Source organism: Myodes glareolus, chromosome 4 (genome assembly GCF_982192425.1).
Source record: "Myodes glareolus chromosome 4, mMyoGla1.1, whole genome shotgun sequence".
Classification (NCBI taxonomy): Eukaryota; Metazoa; Chordata; class Mammalia; order Rodentia; family Cricetidae; genus Myodes; species Myodes glareolus.
In genome coordinates this window covers 49,071,247-49,085,828 of record NC_142029.1, presented here as the reverse complement: position 1 = coordinate 49,085,828, position 14,582 = coordinate 49,071,247, and the positions used below count along the sequence as shown (strand labels likewise).

The 14,582-nt window shown below is 52.3% G+C and overlaps 2 protein-coding genes across 4 annotated transcripts in view; one reads left to right on the top strand and one right to left on the bottom strand.

Moving 5' to 3' along the window:
- Tbc1d2b (TBC1 domain family member 2B) overlaps window positions 1-7,028 on the top strand; it is a 73,505-nt gene extending 66,477 nt beyond the window's left edge. For both annotated transcript variants that reach the window (XM_048452485.3, XM_048452484.3), the window contains exons 12-13: window positions 1,172-1,293; window positions 4,001-7,028. In XM_048452485.3, coding sequence (XP_048308442.3) covers window positions 1,172-1,293; window positions 4,001-4,196 — 318 coding nt within the window. In that variant the 3' untranslated portion in view covers window positions 4,197-7,028. The remainder of the gene's footprint in view (window positions 1-1,171; window positions 1,294-4,000) is intronic.
- Window positions 7,029-8,924: 1,896 nt separating this feature from the next.
- The window catches only part of Adamts7 (ADAM metallopeptidase with thrombospondin type 1 motif 7), a 46,639-nt gene continuing 40,981 nt past the window's right edge, over window positions 8,925-14,582 (bottom strand). Inside the window, exons 20-24 of one of the 2 annotated variants that reach the window (XM_048452483.3) lie at window positions 13,657-13,809; window positions 13,125-13,298; window positions 12,899-13,045; window positions 11,851-12,013; window positions 8,925-9,326 (exon numbers count right to left, since the gene is read on the bottom strand). In XM_048452483.3, coding sequence (XP_048308440.3) covers window positions 9,169-9,326; window positions 11,851-12,013; window positions 12,899-13,045; window positions 13,125-13,298; window positions 13,657-13,809 — 795 coding nt within the window. In that variant the 3' untranslated portion in view covers window positions 8,925-9,168. The other variant, XM_085689529.2, reaches the window with a different exon arrangement.

The following is a 14,582-nucleotide window of genomic DNA, read 5'->3' as shown; positions in this document are numbered from 1 at the left end:
TCGTCTGTGTTTCTTAAGCCTGTCTAAAGGATGCTGTTTTAACTTACTGTATCTTTGAGCTAGTTCTGTACCAGCACATACAGGACCTGTGTTGTAACATGATGGTGGCCGCTTTGGTTGATTTCAGTCTCTTGCCACTTCAGAACAAGCTGCACCTAGCTCTCCTGTGACTTTCATCTTTCCACACGAAGGCATGTGCATTGTAGATTTAGCCGAGAATTGCAGGATCCCAGGTTAGTTCACCAGCAGTGTTGGGGAAGCACCAGGTTGCCCCTCAAAGGGGCCTTAAGAGGCTGGGCGGTGGTAGCACACGCCTTTAATCCCAGCACTCAGGAGGCAGAGGCAAGTGGGTCTCTGTGAGTTCAAGGATAACCTGATCTACAGAGCAAGTTCCTGGATAGCCAGGGCTATACACTCCCAAGGCACGTGTGTGTATATTATCCCGTATGGAGATTCAGTGTCCAGCATAGAGTGCTACCATTTTTATAGTCTTAATTTGTCATTAGTACAAAGAATTCTCAGCTGGGATCATCAACACTGTTCCTCTTAAGCTATAAATGAGTATCTGAAGAGAATCATGAACAATTTGACCCTGTAAATATCACTTTCTAAGTACAATACAGTGTAGGCTGGCACAGGCTAGTCAGGACTCTTAGATGTAGAAAAGCAGTTTGTTCCAAAGCTGCCTGAACTTGTAAGACCGCCAGTTCATTCTCTCCAGCCTTGCCCCAGAGTACCCCAAAAACAAATCAGTGAAATCGACTGATTATTTCACTGCATTGAAGAGTCAATCAGACCCCTGAGCCAAGTCTGTGCCTGCCTCTGGAGTTGCAGCTTCACATTTTCAGTCAAAAGAAAAGCCTGGGTTTTGCTCTTAGGTAAAACTGACTCCTATGTTAGTATTTGCCGAATACAAAGGTTAGCCAAATGCGAAAGGATTCCACAGAGGGCTCCTCACTCTTAGGAATGTTTCCGGATTGGGCTGAACTGTTGGAAACCACAAGCATTTGTTTTTCTGTACCGAAGGGCTTTGTTCGGTCCTGGAAGTCACCCCTGAATTCAGGGCCCTTTAGGACACTTGCTCCAGCCGGCCCCCACCCCAGAGTCCAGACTCATGCCTGGACTCCTGCAGTGTGTGTCTTCAATTACAGCTTCCCTGGCTTTCCCGTAGGTTATTTTCCGTTTCGCCCTGGCACTTTTTAAATACAAGGAAGAGGAGATCCTGAAATTGCAAGATTCCATGTCCATATTCAAATATCTCCGTTACTTCACTCGGACCATCCTTGATGCCAGGTGAGTCGTCAGAGTCCTCAGACTCAGAATTGTCCAGAGGAAAGTTCTTTTTTAGAGAAAGAAATGAGAAGGACTCTGACCTTCCAGTCAGTCAGGGAGACAGAGATGAATATGGTTTTGTTCTTTATTCAGTAAATAAATCCCAGTAACCAAAAGCAGTGGTTCCATGCCTAAAGCATTTCTGTCTCTGTGATAGGGCAGAACCTGTCCAGGAATGGGATGGTAGATTAAAAACAGTTCCCAGCGGAGGGATCCTCCCTTGGTCCATGTAGTGGTGAAGCCAGGCTGGAAGAGAACAAGGCTAGGAGGAACTAGCAAGAGTTGTGCTTGACAGAGATGCTTCCGGCACAGATGTGGGAACAAGTGTACTTAGAGACACTGGGAGGGGCCACTCAGCTCATGCCAGGGTGCTGCGGCTCATGGCTACAGCCTAACCTGGCTCCCATAGACTATGCTTGGGACTTTGAGCTTCATTCTAGACATATTAGAAAGTTACTGTAGGCAGGAGAATATTGGGGCAGGACTGGCCCTAGGAGAGTAGTGACTGTTGGAAGGAACAGGAAAGGAGGCGGTAGTCTGGAGAAAGGAGTCCTGAGGGTGGAGAAAAGTGGGACAGCTTGAAGAGACTCAGGATTTGAACTTGGAAGGACCCTAGGTTTCTAGCGTGAACAGGTGAAAGATTCATGAACAATTTCCCTACACACACACATACACACACACACACACACACCTCAAGCCACATAGTTATTTCCTGTCTGGGCTGCCATTTTCCCTAGGCCACAATTGGTGTTTGCTCTGGCAGCTGGAGTGGTTGGGAGAAGCCACACCAGGCCTCTGGGAGGTCGTCTCTGTCTTTAGGATGTCTCTCTGGAGAAGATAGTTTCAGGCTTAGTACTAACACTAAAGATAACGTGATTCGTGCCCAGTGGGAAGGGTATCCGAGAGTGTTTGCTGTGAAAGATGGGTGAAAAGTTCAGAATGAGGATTTTGTTCATCTCACGTTGGTCAAGATTAAGAATGACTCAATGAATTTCCACATGACAGCTGACACTGTTGAGAGCATTTTGGTTCCAGAGACAGATTCTGCCTCACCCCGACAGTCTTAAGGGAATGTCAGGACTGCCTGGAGATGAATTCCCCCCTCTACTTCCTGGGCACTCCCATCTTGTCTGATCCTACAGCGCCACCTTGTGAATGGCTCTTGAAACAGTTTCCCTTTGCTGCATAAAGGCAAGGTCACTGGACTAAACTCTCAATGTGTGCCTCAGTTCCATTTGCCTCTGGCCCCTGATCCTGCACCTCCCCACCCCCAGCAAGGCTGCTGAGGCTGCAGGTGCCTTGACTGCACCTCCACACTGAAGTTCCAGTATTTTAAGGAGATGCCCATGCTAGTGGTCTGAGGAGAGGCCATTCTGCAGAGTTGATAGGTATGACAAAGAGGGACAGGGACTTATATCAGCAGGTGCATTCAGGAGACTTTGGATGATGCAAGATGGGACTGGTTGGTGTCTGGGGTCCATGAGAGGCTGAGCATTCAAGGGCAGTATCTGAGTTCCCTAGGACTGCAGCCTGGGTCCTGCCGCAGTTGGCTCTTTCCAGCTAGAGAAGTAAATTAATAATTTAGCAACCCCTTTTTCACTTTCTGTAGTAAAGAAAGAATGTTCTGGTTTACTGTGCCTGTAGCTCACATAAGAGAAAGGACAGTGGTGGGCTCCTGGCTCCCAGTCTCAGTGATGTGCCCCAGCCAGATCACAGAACTGGGCCCTGAAACAACACCTGGGCACAGTCAGGTCTGCCTTAACCTCTGGTGATTGCCTGTCCTAAAACACATGGGGAACTTGGCCTGTGAAGAGAGACGGCCAGTCTAGCCTTTTCACTTCCTTGCCAGAGAAGCTGGTTAAATATAAAAAGGAAAACTCCTGGCGGCTTACATATCCTCTGTACACCTACACTAACCATAGCTCACATAGCTAAAGAGCAGACAAACAAATGATTTGAAACGGGGGAAGTCCTGGCAACATGCTGTTGCTGCAAGTTTATAGGGCCCATGGCCAACAAGGGAATGAGCCCCGCTGTCAGGAAGCAAAGCCATGCCATGCGTCTGGCAGAATCAAAGCAGTGTGCCTGACCCATGAGTGCTGGAGAGCAAAGCCAGGCATCCAGATGGTCCTTAGCTCTGTCTTCATTAAACACTGACCAGAGGCTAACGTAACAAACTTAAGACATGTTTATAGTTGGTTCCATGAGAAACTGTCTGTGCCTCTTTGAACTGTGTCTTGGCACAGGTCACACTGCAGACAAGGTCTGATGTCAGGATCTGATGTCATTAGTATTTCTAATCCATTGGTGTCAGGACAGTTTTCCTGAGCACTTAATATGCCCTGCCTAACACTGGCCCTGAAGAGTCATACTCATTGACACCTGCTGCCTCCAGGTGAGCACCAGGTATTAGTGCCTCCATGTGGGAACCATATGGGGTGACACCTCTGTGATTCCCAGTGTGTAGATAAAGAATCAAGTCAAAAATGATTCTGAGTTTAGGGTTGTCCCCTTAGCCACTGTACCTTCTTGCCTCTCTGCATAAGGTAGGCCTGGGCTCCCAGGGTGACATTCCCCCATCTGACTCTAAGCATGGTACATGTCTCTTGCTCCCTTTCCTGGTCTCCAGTCAGTGCTCTCCTGATGCCTCTGCCCTTTGTCCCACCAGGAAGCTAATCAGCATCTCCTTTGGGGATCTGAACCCCTTCCCCCTGCGCCAGATTCGGAACCGGCGCGCCTACCACTTGGAGAAGGTCCGGCTGGAGCTGACAGAGCTGGAGGCCATTCGAGAGGATTTCCTGCGTGAGCGGGACACTAGCCCTGACAAAGGCGAGCTGGTTAGCGATGAAGAGGAAGACACTTGAATGAACCCCCACCCTAGGATGCTGCTCTTCTTGCCTTTATAACCAAAAGTAGCAAAGAGAACTCCAGGCGTGCCTCTGCTCATTCAGCTGCCAGAATGTAACGTCTGTGGCCTCTGGGTATCTGCTGGGCAGATGTCCAAAACTAAGCTGCACTTTCTCACCTCTTGTTTGGGGGCAGAGGTCTGATGGCTTTACAGCCATTTCTATGCCACAGCATTCAGTCCCATCTATCACAGCCATGCTTGCTGCCCGACTGGTGACTCGCCAGTTGACTGTTCCCAAGGGCCTGTTTACAGCATCTTCCAGTTGTGTCCGTGTTTCACCCTGCAAAACCTACTATGCTCCACGTCTCCCCATGCTCTTTCTTTTTATTCATGGACGGCACTGTGGAGGAATGCTTCCAGGGCAAAAGGTCATCATAAGAAGAGGGACCTCTTAAAAAAAAACAAGCACAACTCTTATTCAGAAGCAGCCTTCCTAGAGGGCGTGGGGGCGCCCTCTGCTGGTGGCTTCACACTGCCAGCCACAGCCCCTCTGGACTAGCCTTTGCTCTCATCCATAGCCTGTAGCACTCACCCTGCCCTGCAGTTAGCCCCACCCTTCTCGTCGCCAGCTATTTTGCCAGTTGCTCTATCCTGACTTGCAGGGGATTGACACACCTCCAGCAGCTGCTGTAGGTGACTTGGAGGTGCCATTTTCTAAGTGTGACTGGATTGGGGTTCCAAGTGAACCTTGAAGTAGGCCCACCTCTGCATGAAGGAACATAGGAAACTTTCAGATGTGGCAGAGCTGTAGCTTGCGGGCTCCTGGGTGGCAGTGGCCAGGGCTCTGATGTCATGCCCAGCGACTGGGTGGGGATTGAGGCTGACTGCCAGCTTCCTAGCTTTGGAAGCATCTTTGCCTGAGGACAAGCGTGATGAGCTCTCCAAGTCTTTATGTTGCCTGGATCATCCTTGTCCCCAGCAGGACATAGCATATTCTGGGGACTTGGAACAGTTCCTTCTTGAAGCCTAGAGAGGGTCTGAACAAGGGAGGTTATTTTTGCTCAACCCTAAGCATCCCTGATGGGTGGCTGTCATGAGAAAACATTTTCTAACACAGTATTATCGGAACACAAGGGAAACAGCCTTAAATGACTTAAAGACTCTCTTACACTACCTGGAAAACAAATAGGAAACAATCCTTAGCTAGTATAAACAGTGAGACTAAGAACTGGAGCAAGGCAGTTGTAAGAAGTGCTTTTTCCATGACCAGTTTTCCTGTTTTTGCTATCTACTTTTTAGCACTTGAATGGCTGAGTCGCTTTTCCAGCATCTAGACTGTGCTCGGCTTCTCTAAAAGTTGCTTTTTTTATTACCGTGTAAAAGGAGCTGGTCTCTATATTTAGTCAATAGCCTCTGTCTATTTCAGATACGAAAAGTGTCATCGTTGTGACTTTAGGATGGTGGTTCGAGGCCTGGCTTCTTCAGGGAGCTGTCTGAATTGGACAGTGGTCTCACTGCTATTCTCGGGGGAGAAAGCCCACCCCCTATGAAATGATGTCACCGTGGGGACAGCTAAGGAGGTGCAGTAGAACAGGGTTGGAGCCCCATGGCTCAACTCCCGATGCCTGATCTCAGTTGCCATGGCAGTTTCCCACTGAAAGATGCCAGTCATCCAAATATGTATTTGACATAAATTCTCTTTTAGCAGTGTGTGCCCAGTAGAGGCATCTTAAAAGTATCTGGTGATGCTGGAGACATGACTTAGTGGTAGAATGTGTGACCTGGCATGGCCTGGGTTCCATCCCAGCAATGCAAAAGGAAAAAAAAAAATCCCCAGTATGCTCTTCTACCATCCCCTGAGAGACAGCATCAGATTTTCAAGCAGTTAGCGTCAGTGGCCAGGTAAAGTCTCAAAAAGTCTCAGACTCCTCCCTGCAGAGCTGAAAGGGCATGGTTGCCTTTATTCCAGTTTGGGGACAGAATGACACAGGCTCCTCCCAGAGGCATAATGCCAGTGATTGGAGCCATCACCTCCCATTCCCTCATCACTGAGACCTGTCTTTACCCTCCAGTGCCCTAAGGTTCCAGACTCATACCAGCCACCATGCCAGGTCCCCCTAACATCATGAGCTGCCTCATGCTGCTGTTCCTTTGAACCTTCACCCAGCATGCAACACGTGGCTCCTTCCTGGTGAACCTTGTGGGCTGAGAAACCCAAAGCATAGCCTCCAGCATGTGGGTCCAAATGCACGTGCCATGGTGCGGGGAGCACCCTGCCCTCAGTGCCCCCTCGATATTCCAACTGTTAATACTTTTATATTTTCACTACATTTTATATTTTTATAGACTATTTTATTAAGGTTTTTCTAGATTCTGTAAGACTTTTATATAACAAGTTCTATTTTGTGTGCACGGCTCCCTTGTATGTATTTATATCAGCCTGAATATCCCACATTGCAGTTCCCTCCTGTTCTGCCTTCTCCCCTTAGCCTTGACCAGTCCTCACTTCTGCTCACCCCGTAGCCTCTGGTGTCAGCTGTGCTCTGTTGGTACAGGAAGTAACTAGGCAGCACCCAGTCGGGTTTTGTTATCTGTGTTACTACACAGCCCCTCTCACTCTCTGTGCAGTGCTGTCTTCCTGACCCACCCACCTCGGGGTGGGCCTGTTGAGGGAAGCCCTTGAAGATAGAGGCTGGCCGCAAGCCCAGTGCTGAGGTTCTGTGGGCAGCTGGAGGACTTGAAGGCACACCATCAAGCGGCTGTCCCTTTGTATCACAGCAGCTTCTGTGTTCATCTTTGAGTTAGACATTAGACTCGTAAAGGGAGAAATAAACTAATTTGTATTACATCCTGCCTGGAACAGTCGCTGTAGTCACTTGCGATGGAAGCCTCTGAAGTCTTGGAGCGGGGGGTGTGCGTTAATGGGGTTGGCATCTAGTCTGCCAGCCTGCTGAGTCTTATGTCCCTGACCTTGGTTCCACTGGGATAGGAGAAACAGGATGCCCTTCTCAGCACTGGTAGGCCTGAGGGCCATGGCTGAACTATGACCAAGGGCTGAGGGCAGAGGTCGAAGCCGTAAGTGAGATGCTGCCTGTGTCTGGAACAGTCCTTACCATCCCACGTCACCCCTTGGGAGACAGGTACCCTCTTGCACCAGCTGTGCGTGCCTAGCCTGAGTCATCGTTTGTTTGCCTCCTGTCTGGGCAGACAGCTCAGGCCCAGCTGCCACTGGGGACTCCCCCAGCCATCTCTGGAAAAACACAAGAATGATTAGGACCAAATGTCTTTCCACGAGGGAGGTGGGGGCAGGGCTCATCAGTGTAGGCCTGGACCTAGGAAACTGCTACTCTTAGGGAGACATGGATTTATTCAGCAAGGCTGGGGGTACTCCTGGATCCGACAGCACTGTAGGATGACAGAGGCCAAAGCTGGGTCAGGGACCCTAGGTCTCTGCCACAGTGCCAACCCCTGATGTGTGGGTCTGAAGCAAGGAAATGGCTCTGTCCCCATCTTGGTGAGGAACTGCCATGGGAAGTGGATTGGGCAAAGTTGTAGGAAGCCATTACTCAGAGCATGGGTCTCCAGGGCCTTTCTGGGCCCACAGGACAGCTGCAGACATAGACAGGAAGCAAACCCAATGCTTCTCCACCCTGAGCATGGAAGTGTTTGGATGCACACACGCCACCAATGACCTGCTTTCCTGAGTAACCTGATCGACTGCCCATACTTGAGCAAGCCACATAGAGGCCTGCCTGGAGCCCAGAAGAGGAGGTAGGGGCTCTGGAGCTATTCTGTGCCTGTTCCTCCTAGTCACTTCCCTCCACTGTGAACATCACCTGCTTATGTTTGATGAGATGGTGGGAGAATAGGGAACCTGGAGCTAGACAAAAACCTTTACTCCTGAGAGCAACAGCCCCTGATCCACCCTCCCCACTCATAGGTAGAACACGTCCTGGGACAGGCTCCATCCTGTGATCCCATTTCCCAGTCTCAAGAAGTGACTTCCAGTGTTCCCACATTGTCAGTGATCAGATTCCTTCATGTTTCCACATACACCTCACTCTGGAGAATAAACTGACCAGTGTCCTCCTCTAGAGCTCCAGTGCTTCATACTTGGAGGAGAGCCATAATGCCTTCCACAAGACATCCAAGGATGACTCACAGCCAGAAGGAAGAGTAAAACAGGCCAAGTCTGAGAGCAAGGCCTAGTTCTCCCTGTCACTAACCAGGATCCAGAACCTTCTTCAAAGTACCTGCATGCCCAGCTGCTCCCATGTAGCAGATCTCATGTGCCTACTGTCATGCCACAGGTAGCCCCTGTGGGAGACAAGACAGCCTCAGCTGCATGAGGGCATGTGGCTCCACCCCTGTGAGCCTAGTTCTCTGCGGACCTAATGGAAGGTAGCGGGCAGGGATATGGAATGAGTGGGACAGTGAACAGGATTCCCTAGGCCGCTGCCAACCTGGACCCCCTACAACGAAGACCTTCCTGTTCCCGCTGTGTAACCCTCTGTAGATACGCCTTCCCTCGAAGCCATCTCTCCCCACTTCAGGATCTTCCATGCCTGCATCAGGCATCTTTTGTGTGGCCCCTGTGCTAGCCATGCTGATCTGCCCCCACAGGAACAGAAACGCTGCTGTCTCTTGAGGCTTTAACAAGGGACAGGGTCATAGCCATTTGATAGGCGAGGGAGGTGGGTAGGGGTCATGTTGGAGAGTCTCCAAACCCAAGACAAGGCCAAGCTGCTTCGAAAGGGTAGATACTCATTTATGTAAAACAGTAACAAATGTGCAAACAGAATAAAAAAATACCTTTTCTGAGAGGAAGAGAGGTCCCCAGCCTGCCATTGCACAGGGATGGGGTTAGCACCATTAGGGCACGAGGAGCAGGGCTCCACCGCAGCCTGTGGTGGGGCACTGAGGTCTGTGTGTCATGGGTCAGTTTGTCTGTGCATTCTGATGTGCATTGGTGGAGGCCAGGCCTCTGTTCAGCGTCTAGCCACCCGCTGGTGGCCGCGGGAAGGGACACCACGGCTGAGCGGGGGGCATGAGCGGCAGCACTGAGCGCGGATGGTGGGTAGCTGGCAGCGGCCCAGTAGGCGCAGTGTCTCACAAAAACTGAAGGACAGGCGATCCCGTTCACAACCTAGGAATGGGAAGAGATGAGAAGGGATGCAGTAGGGTGGTTAGAATCAGTGGGCATGGCACCCAGAACCACACTTCATCACCCAGTAATTGGATTGAAAGACCCCTCACCTCAGTATTCTTAAGACTTCGGAGCCAGAAAGAGACCCAGTTTCTGAAAGAGGTCCCCAGAATCAGACCCCCAAGTCCTTAGCTGTTGTTCCTGACTCGTCTGCCCTTGAACTCTTGACACCTTTCTGGAAGAAAGGTTCTGAGACGCCCATCCTTGACCACCTCAGAAGGCCATGAGATGCCCAAGAGCCTACCCAGCAGTGATGCAAGCCTTCCAGCATGATCCGTCCTTGTTCAGTCATGGTACCCAACAGGACTGGGCCCACAACTTGACCTCCTGCACTTGTGTCAGTATGCATCCCCTCCACATCCCCGCCACCTTAAGTCCCACATGCCTCTGCTGCCACCACTGCACCCAGGCTCATGTGGGCGACATTCATCCTCAGCTTTCGTGTGGCAGGACAGCCACCCATTTCACTGGGTTCTAGCCCAGAAAACTGGGCCTGGCCAGGGCCACCAAGGCACCTGCAGCTGGGTGCAGGCCCCTGGTGACACGGCACAGGAGAGGGTGATTCTCCAAGCCCTGACTGTCAGCGGCTAAGGCCTGGCTGGCTCTCCCGGGAAAGCTATCTGGGGAAATGGCGTGCTTCCAGACCCTTGGCCTCCCTCCCAGTGCTACTGCTCTGTTGTTGCTGCTGCTGAGGCCGCAGCTGCCTGAGACCCCACTTACTTCCGCAGACTCCCTAGGGAGGACCAACAGGCGGCAACCTGGAGCCCTAGTCTGCGGCATCCCCAGGTGTAGCAGAGGGCACAAGGCAGCAAAAAGACTCCTCTGCCCCGTCTTTTTGGCAGCAACTCCAAACTCTGTCGGCCTGCACACTAGTTCCCCTGGGTGACCTCGGGCAGGCCTAAGCACCGGGTGAAGGTTTCCTCTTGGTGGCATGCCCCACCTCCACGGGGAAGGCCACATAACTAAGTAGGCGTGTCGGCGGCTTTGCCATGGTGATCGCACACCCTAGAGTTTCCAGGATTTCCAAATGTCCTGTCCCACAACCGCACAAGCCATGAAAACATCCTGGAAGCTCCAGGAGCCTGGGGTCCAAGAGTCTTCCCTGATTGGCTCCCTTCGCTAGGGGCATGAAACTCTTCATGTGGGTGAGCCCTGGGTAACAGCCTAGTCATGTCCTTGAGTCCCTGCTGAACCCACCCTCCCCATTCCCCTGGGAGACCTTCCAAGGCCACAGCCTCCTAAGCCAGGCTGTTTCTGGTGGAGCTTCAGTTCCTGCCCTGTCTAGCTGCACCACCTGGGATCATAGCTACCCCAGACTCTGCCAACCATGAGCTTGGTGTGAGAGAAGAGCCATGGGCACTATCAGCCCTGGGGGCAAGCACTGTGGTACAGCACCCAGCTTAGCTGTGCTGAAGTGTCTTATTGGTTTAGATAGATGCGGGGAAACAAGGAGAGCAAGACAAGCAGGAATGGCTTGAGAAACCCAAATTGGCATTTTCTTGGCACCTTGAGGCAATGGGATTCAGGGCAGAATGGCACAGCAGCAGCCGCTCTGGTCCGAAGCCAGCTGCTGGTAGTGAAGGCTGTGCAGAGCAGGGAGAGGCAGATTGGAGCTGACACCCACAAACTATCCTGGTAACAGGTGCGGCAACCCAGTAGGTGAGTGCCAAGCTCCTGCGTTCCCTCAAGTATCAGAGGTGGCCTCAGACTCCACTGCGACAGTAATGGCTGCTGAGAGGGAGAAGGGTAAAGTGGTCTAGCCTGTGCTAAGCAAGAGCACTAGCCGTACTGAGCCTTTAACCCTCAGACCCTACTATACTAGAATAAGTGTTGTCGGCCACGTTATGCATAAGGAAATGACAATCCAGGTAGGGAAATAGAGCCCAAGACTACACGGCTGGGGAACGGGTGCCCAGATATGACTCAAGGGCCACATTGTTTTCTGTGTTCATCACCGCTGGGGACATCTGGAGCCTCAGGAAGGAGGTGATTTCCAGAGCCACCTCTGGCTCAGGCCTTTGCTCCACAATGGCGCAGCTGGCTAGGAAGCCCATGGGCAGCAGGATCCTGGGAAAAGGTCCTTCCTGTGTCTCCGCTGCTCACTGCAGACAGTTATCCTCCTAGGAATGGGCAGTGCCCAGAGCCCAAGGGCATCCTCACCTCACTATGGGGACTAAGACCCCAAGGGAGAAAAGTTTGTCACAACTGAGAGCAGGGGGCTCCTTCAACTCCCCAAGGCTACAGAAGCTGCCTGCAGGATGCCTGAGTGGCTGGAATTCCCCTTGGCTGATTCCCAGTTTTGAACCTTAGCACCCTGTGGCCTCCCAGTTAAGGTGACCATGTGATTTGAGGGAACTGTAAATAGAACAGCAGCTGTTATGGGACTGACATCTGGATGATTCTCTAATTCCCAGCCACCCTTCTCCTCCCGCCCCACCATCCCCAGGGGTAGGGAGACACTTACGTGGTTGCTCAACCAGCTCACAGTCCTCAGTGGCACATGGCCGTGAGCTCTCAGGCCAGGCCTCATGGCCACACTGGTCATTGTCTTCCTCTGCCAAACCCGTCTGAGTGTTCACGCATCTGACCAGACGCCGCTGAACACCACCACCGCAGGGGGCTGAGCACTGCACAGGAGAGAGAGGACAGAATGTCCCCAGGACCAGCCATTGCCATCAGGGACCGGCTAGCACTGGACAGGACCACCCTCTCCAGGAAGCCATCTCTGACCCAGTGGAGCACAGCGCTGAACCCCGCTATCTCGGGAGGCATCTGCCCCAGCCGCGAGGACAAGACAGGAGTAAGAAGGAATGCAAAACGCACCTTGGACAGAGAAGGCAGACACTGGGGTGAGACCACAGTGCCTGGAAGACACAGAAGATGTGCTGCAAGCCACAGGCAGCGGAGGGAGAGGCAGAGGGGCTCAGCCAGCATCCCCACCCTGAGTCAGACTGTTCCTAGGTTTAATCTATGGTGGCACCACACAGGCTCCGTGTTCTTCCCTGAATCTTCCATCGCTCCTCTGTGCTGCCCCCATTTTAAAGGTGAAGAAAAGCTCCTGCCCAGTCAGTCATTCAGCAGCCAGTAGATGGAGGAATCACTGAGGTTCCTGAACCAATCAGCTCCCAATAGGCCCTGCCTCGGGTGGGGGGGGTCCTCTGCTCCCCTCCTGCCACACTTGTCTTTGTGCCATCCGCTGAGTACCCCTCATCATTCCTGCCTCAGGCCTCAGCACTTGCTAGTCTCTTCATCCCTCTCTTCATCTTTGCTCATACCTTTAGGTATCAGTCCGAGTCTCCACCTCAGAGGATTCCCCACACACAGCCATTTTTCCTCTATCTGATTTTCCCTGGCAAAGTACAAGGACTTCATCTGGTCGCTACTGTATATTTATTTAATGACCCCAGAGAAACTAGCACACAACACACACCCTACAACCCATGCTTCAAAACATAAGGACCAGGGACTACCTGCCAAGGAGGGCCCCCAGTTCCTCAAGGAATCCTGCTCACCTGACCCCAAGGCCCCACCACCCACTGTGTGCAGGGGTGGGTGTTGCAAGGCCTGGTACTGTTGGGTCTCAGCGACTCCTCACAGAGACCTGGCTCTGGGCATGTCACCAGACGCTGCTGTTCACCACCACCACAGGCCTCGGAACACTGGAAGAACAGGGAGGCATTAAGTATAGCCAGGGTCTGAGGGGGGTCCCTAGTCCCTACCCCAAGGCCCAGATCTCACCTCTCTCCAGGAAGACGTGTACCAGCTGAGGCAGGGCTGGGTCCCACAGAGCTGTCGGGTGGGTGGCTTCGTAGGCCCAGGCTGGCAGTGGAAGGGCCGCAGTGGCCGGAGGTCCCGTGTGTCCACACACTGTACATCCCTTGTGGAGGAGCCTCCGCCACAATTGCGGGAGCACTGGAGAGCAAGGAGCACACATGTAGACACATTCTAAACCCATGCACGCAATATGACCCAGTGAAGTTTATGGTCCAACAGGGTTAGACCTTCCAGTCTGGGCCAAAGAGCCCCCAGAAGACTTCAACACTAGGTGAGAGCCCCAGAGGACAGGACAGAGGGAATTAGGGTGAGCTGGTGGGAAAGAAATCCAATGGTGTGTGGTGGAGATAAAGAGGGAGCACGGCAGCATGAGCTGGGCCAGGCCAGGTCATGCGAAATGAAGGGCTCCCAGAGGGATGAGGACAGACAGGCGCCCACCCTGCCCTGCTGGTCTCTGACCCACAGCCGTGAGACTCAAGGCTCCCTCCTGACTCACCTTACTCCAATTACCGGCGCGCCAGGCGGCACAGGGCCTCAGGTGACAATGGCGGGCCGGCTGGGGACGGCTAGAAGGGAGGCAGTCCTCATCGCGGCCAGAGCTGCAGCGCACCAGCCTCCAGGTGGCGCCCAGGCCACAAGTGGTGGAACACTGTGGGCCACAGAGGATGTCTGTAAGCCGAGCAGACCCTCACCCTGCCAGCCCCACCTCCCGAGGAGTCTCAGAAAGTCAAATGTTGGGCTGGAGAAATGGCTCAGAGGTTAAGAGCACTGGCTGCTCTTCCAGAGGTCCTGAGTTCAATTCCAAGCACCCACATGGTGGCTCACAACCACTGTAATGAGATCTGGCGCTCTCTTCTGGCCTGCAGGCATAGGTGCAGACAGGACACTGTACATATAATAAATAAATAAATCTTTAAAAAAAAAAAAAACAAAAAAAAAAAAAGAAAGTCAAATGTCACCTGCAGTTAACTATCCCTGCTCCCGTGAGCCCTGTAGGCCCCCTACCTATCCTGCCATTCTGTGGTTTCTCCTCACCAGGGAACTCTGGGCCCTAATTCAAGCAGCTAAATGAGTAAATCTCCCCCACAAGATCTCTTCCAGTGACAATCTAGAGAAGGGGCACAGGTCGTCTTTTTTCCATACAACTCAGAACATTATGGGATCGCTAACAAAAGAGGGTGAAGCCTCAGGAGGAGTCTGGCTGTGTCTCAGCTAACCTAGGCAGTGCCGGGTCTGGGAGCCATGGAAGGAGGCCTCCGTACCCTTCCAGCTGGCTAAGAGAAGACCTCCATTTCTGGGGCACACGGGTTAGTATAAGGACACTCCTCCCAGCTGCACTGAACTCACAGTTACTGATGTTTCTGAAGCCCTCCATGTGACCTAGGAACGGCCTGCTAAGAACTCAAAACTCAAGCAGATGGG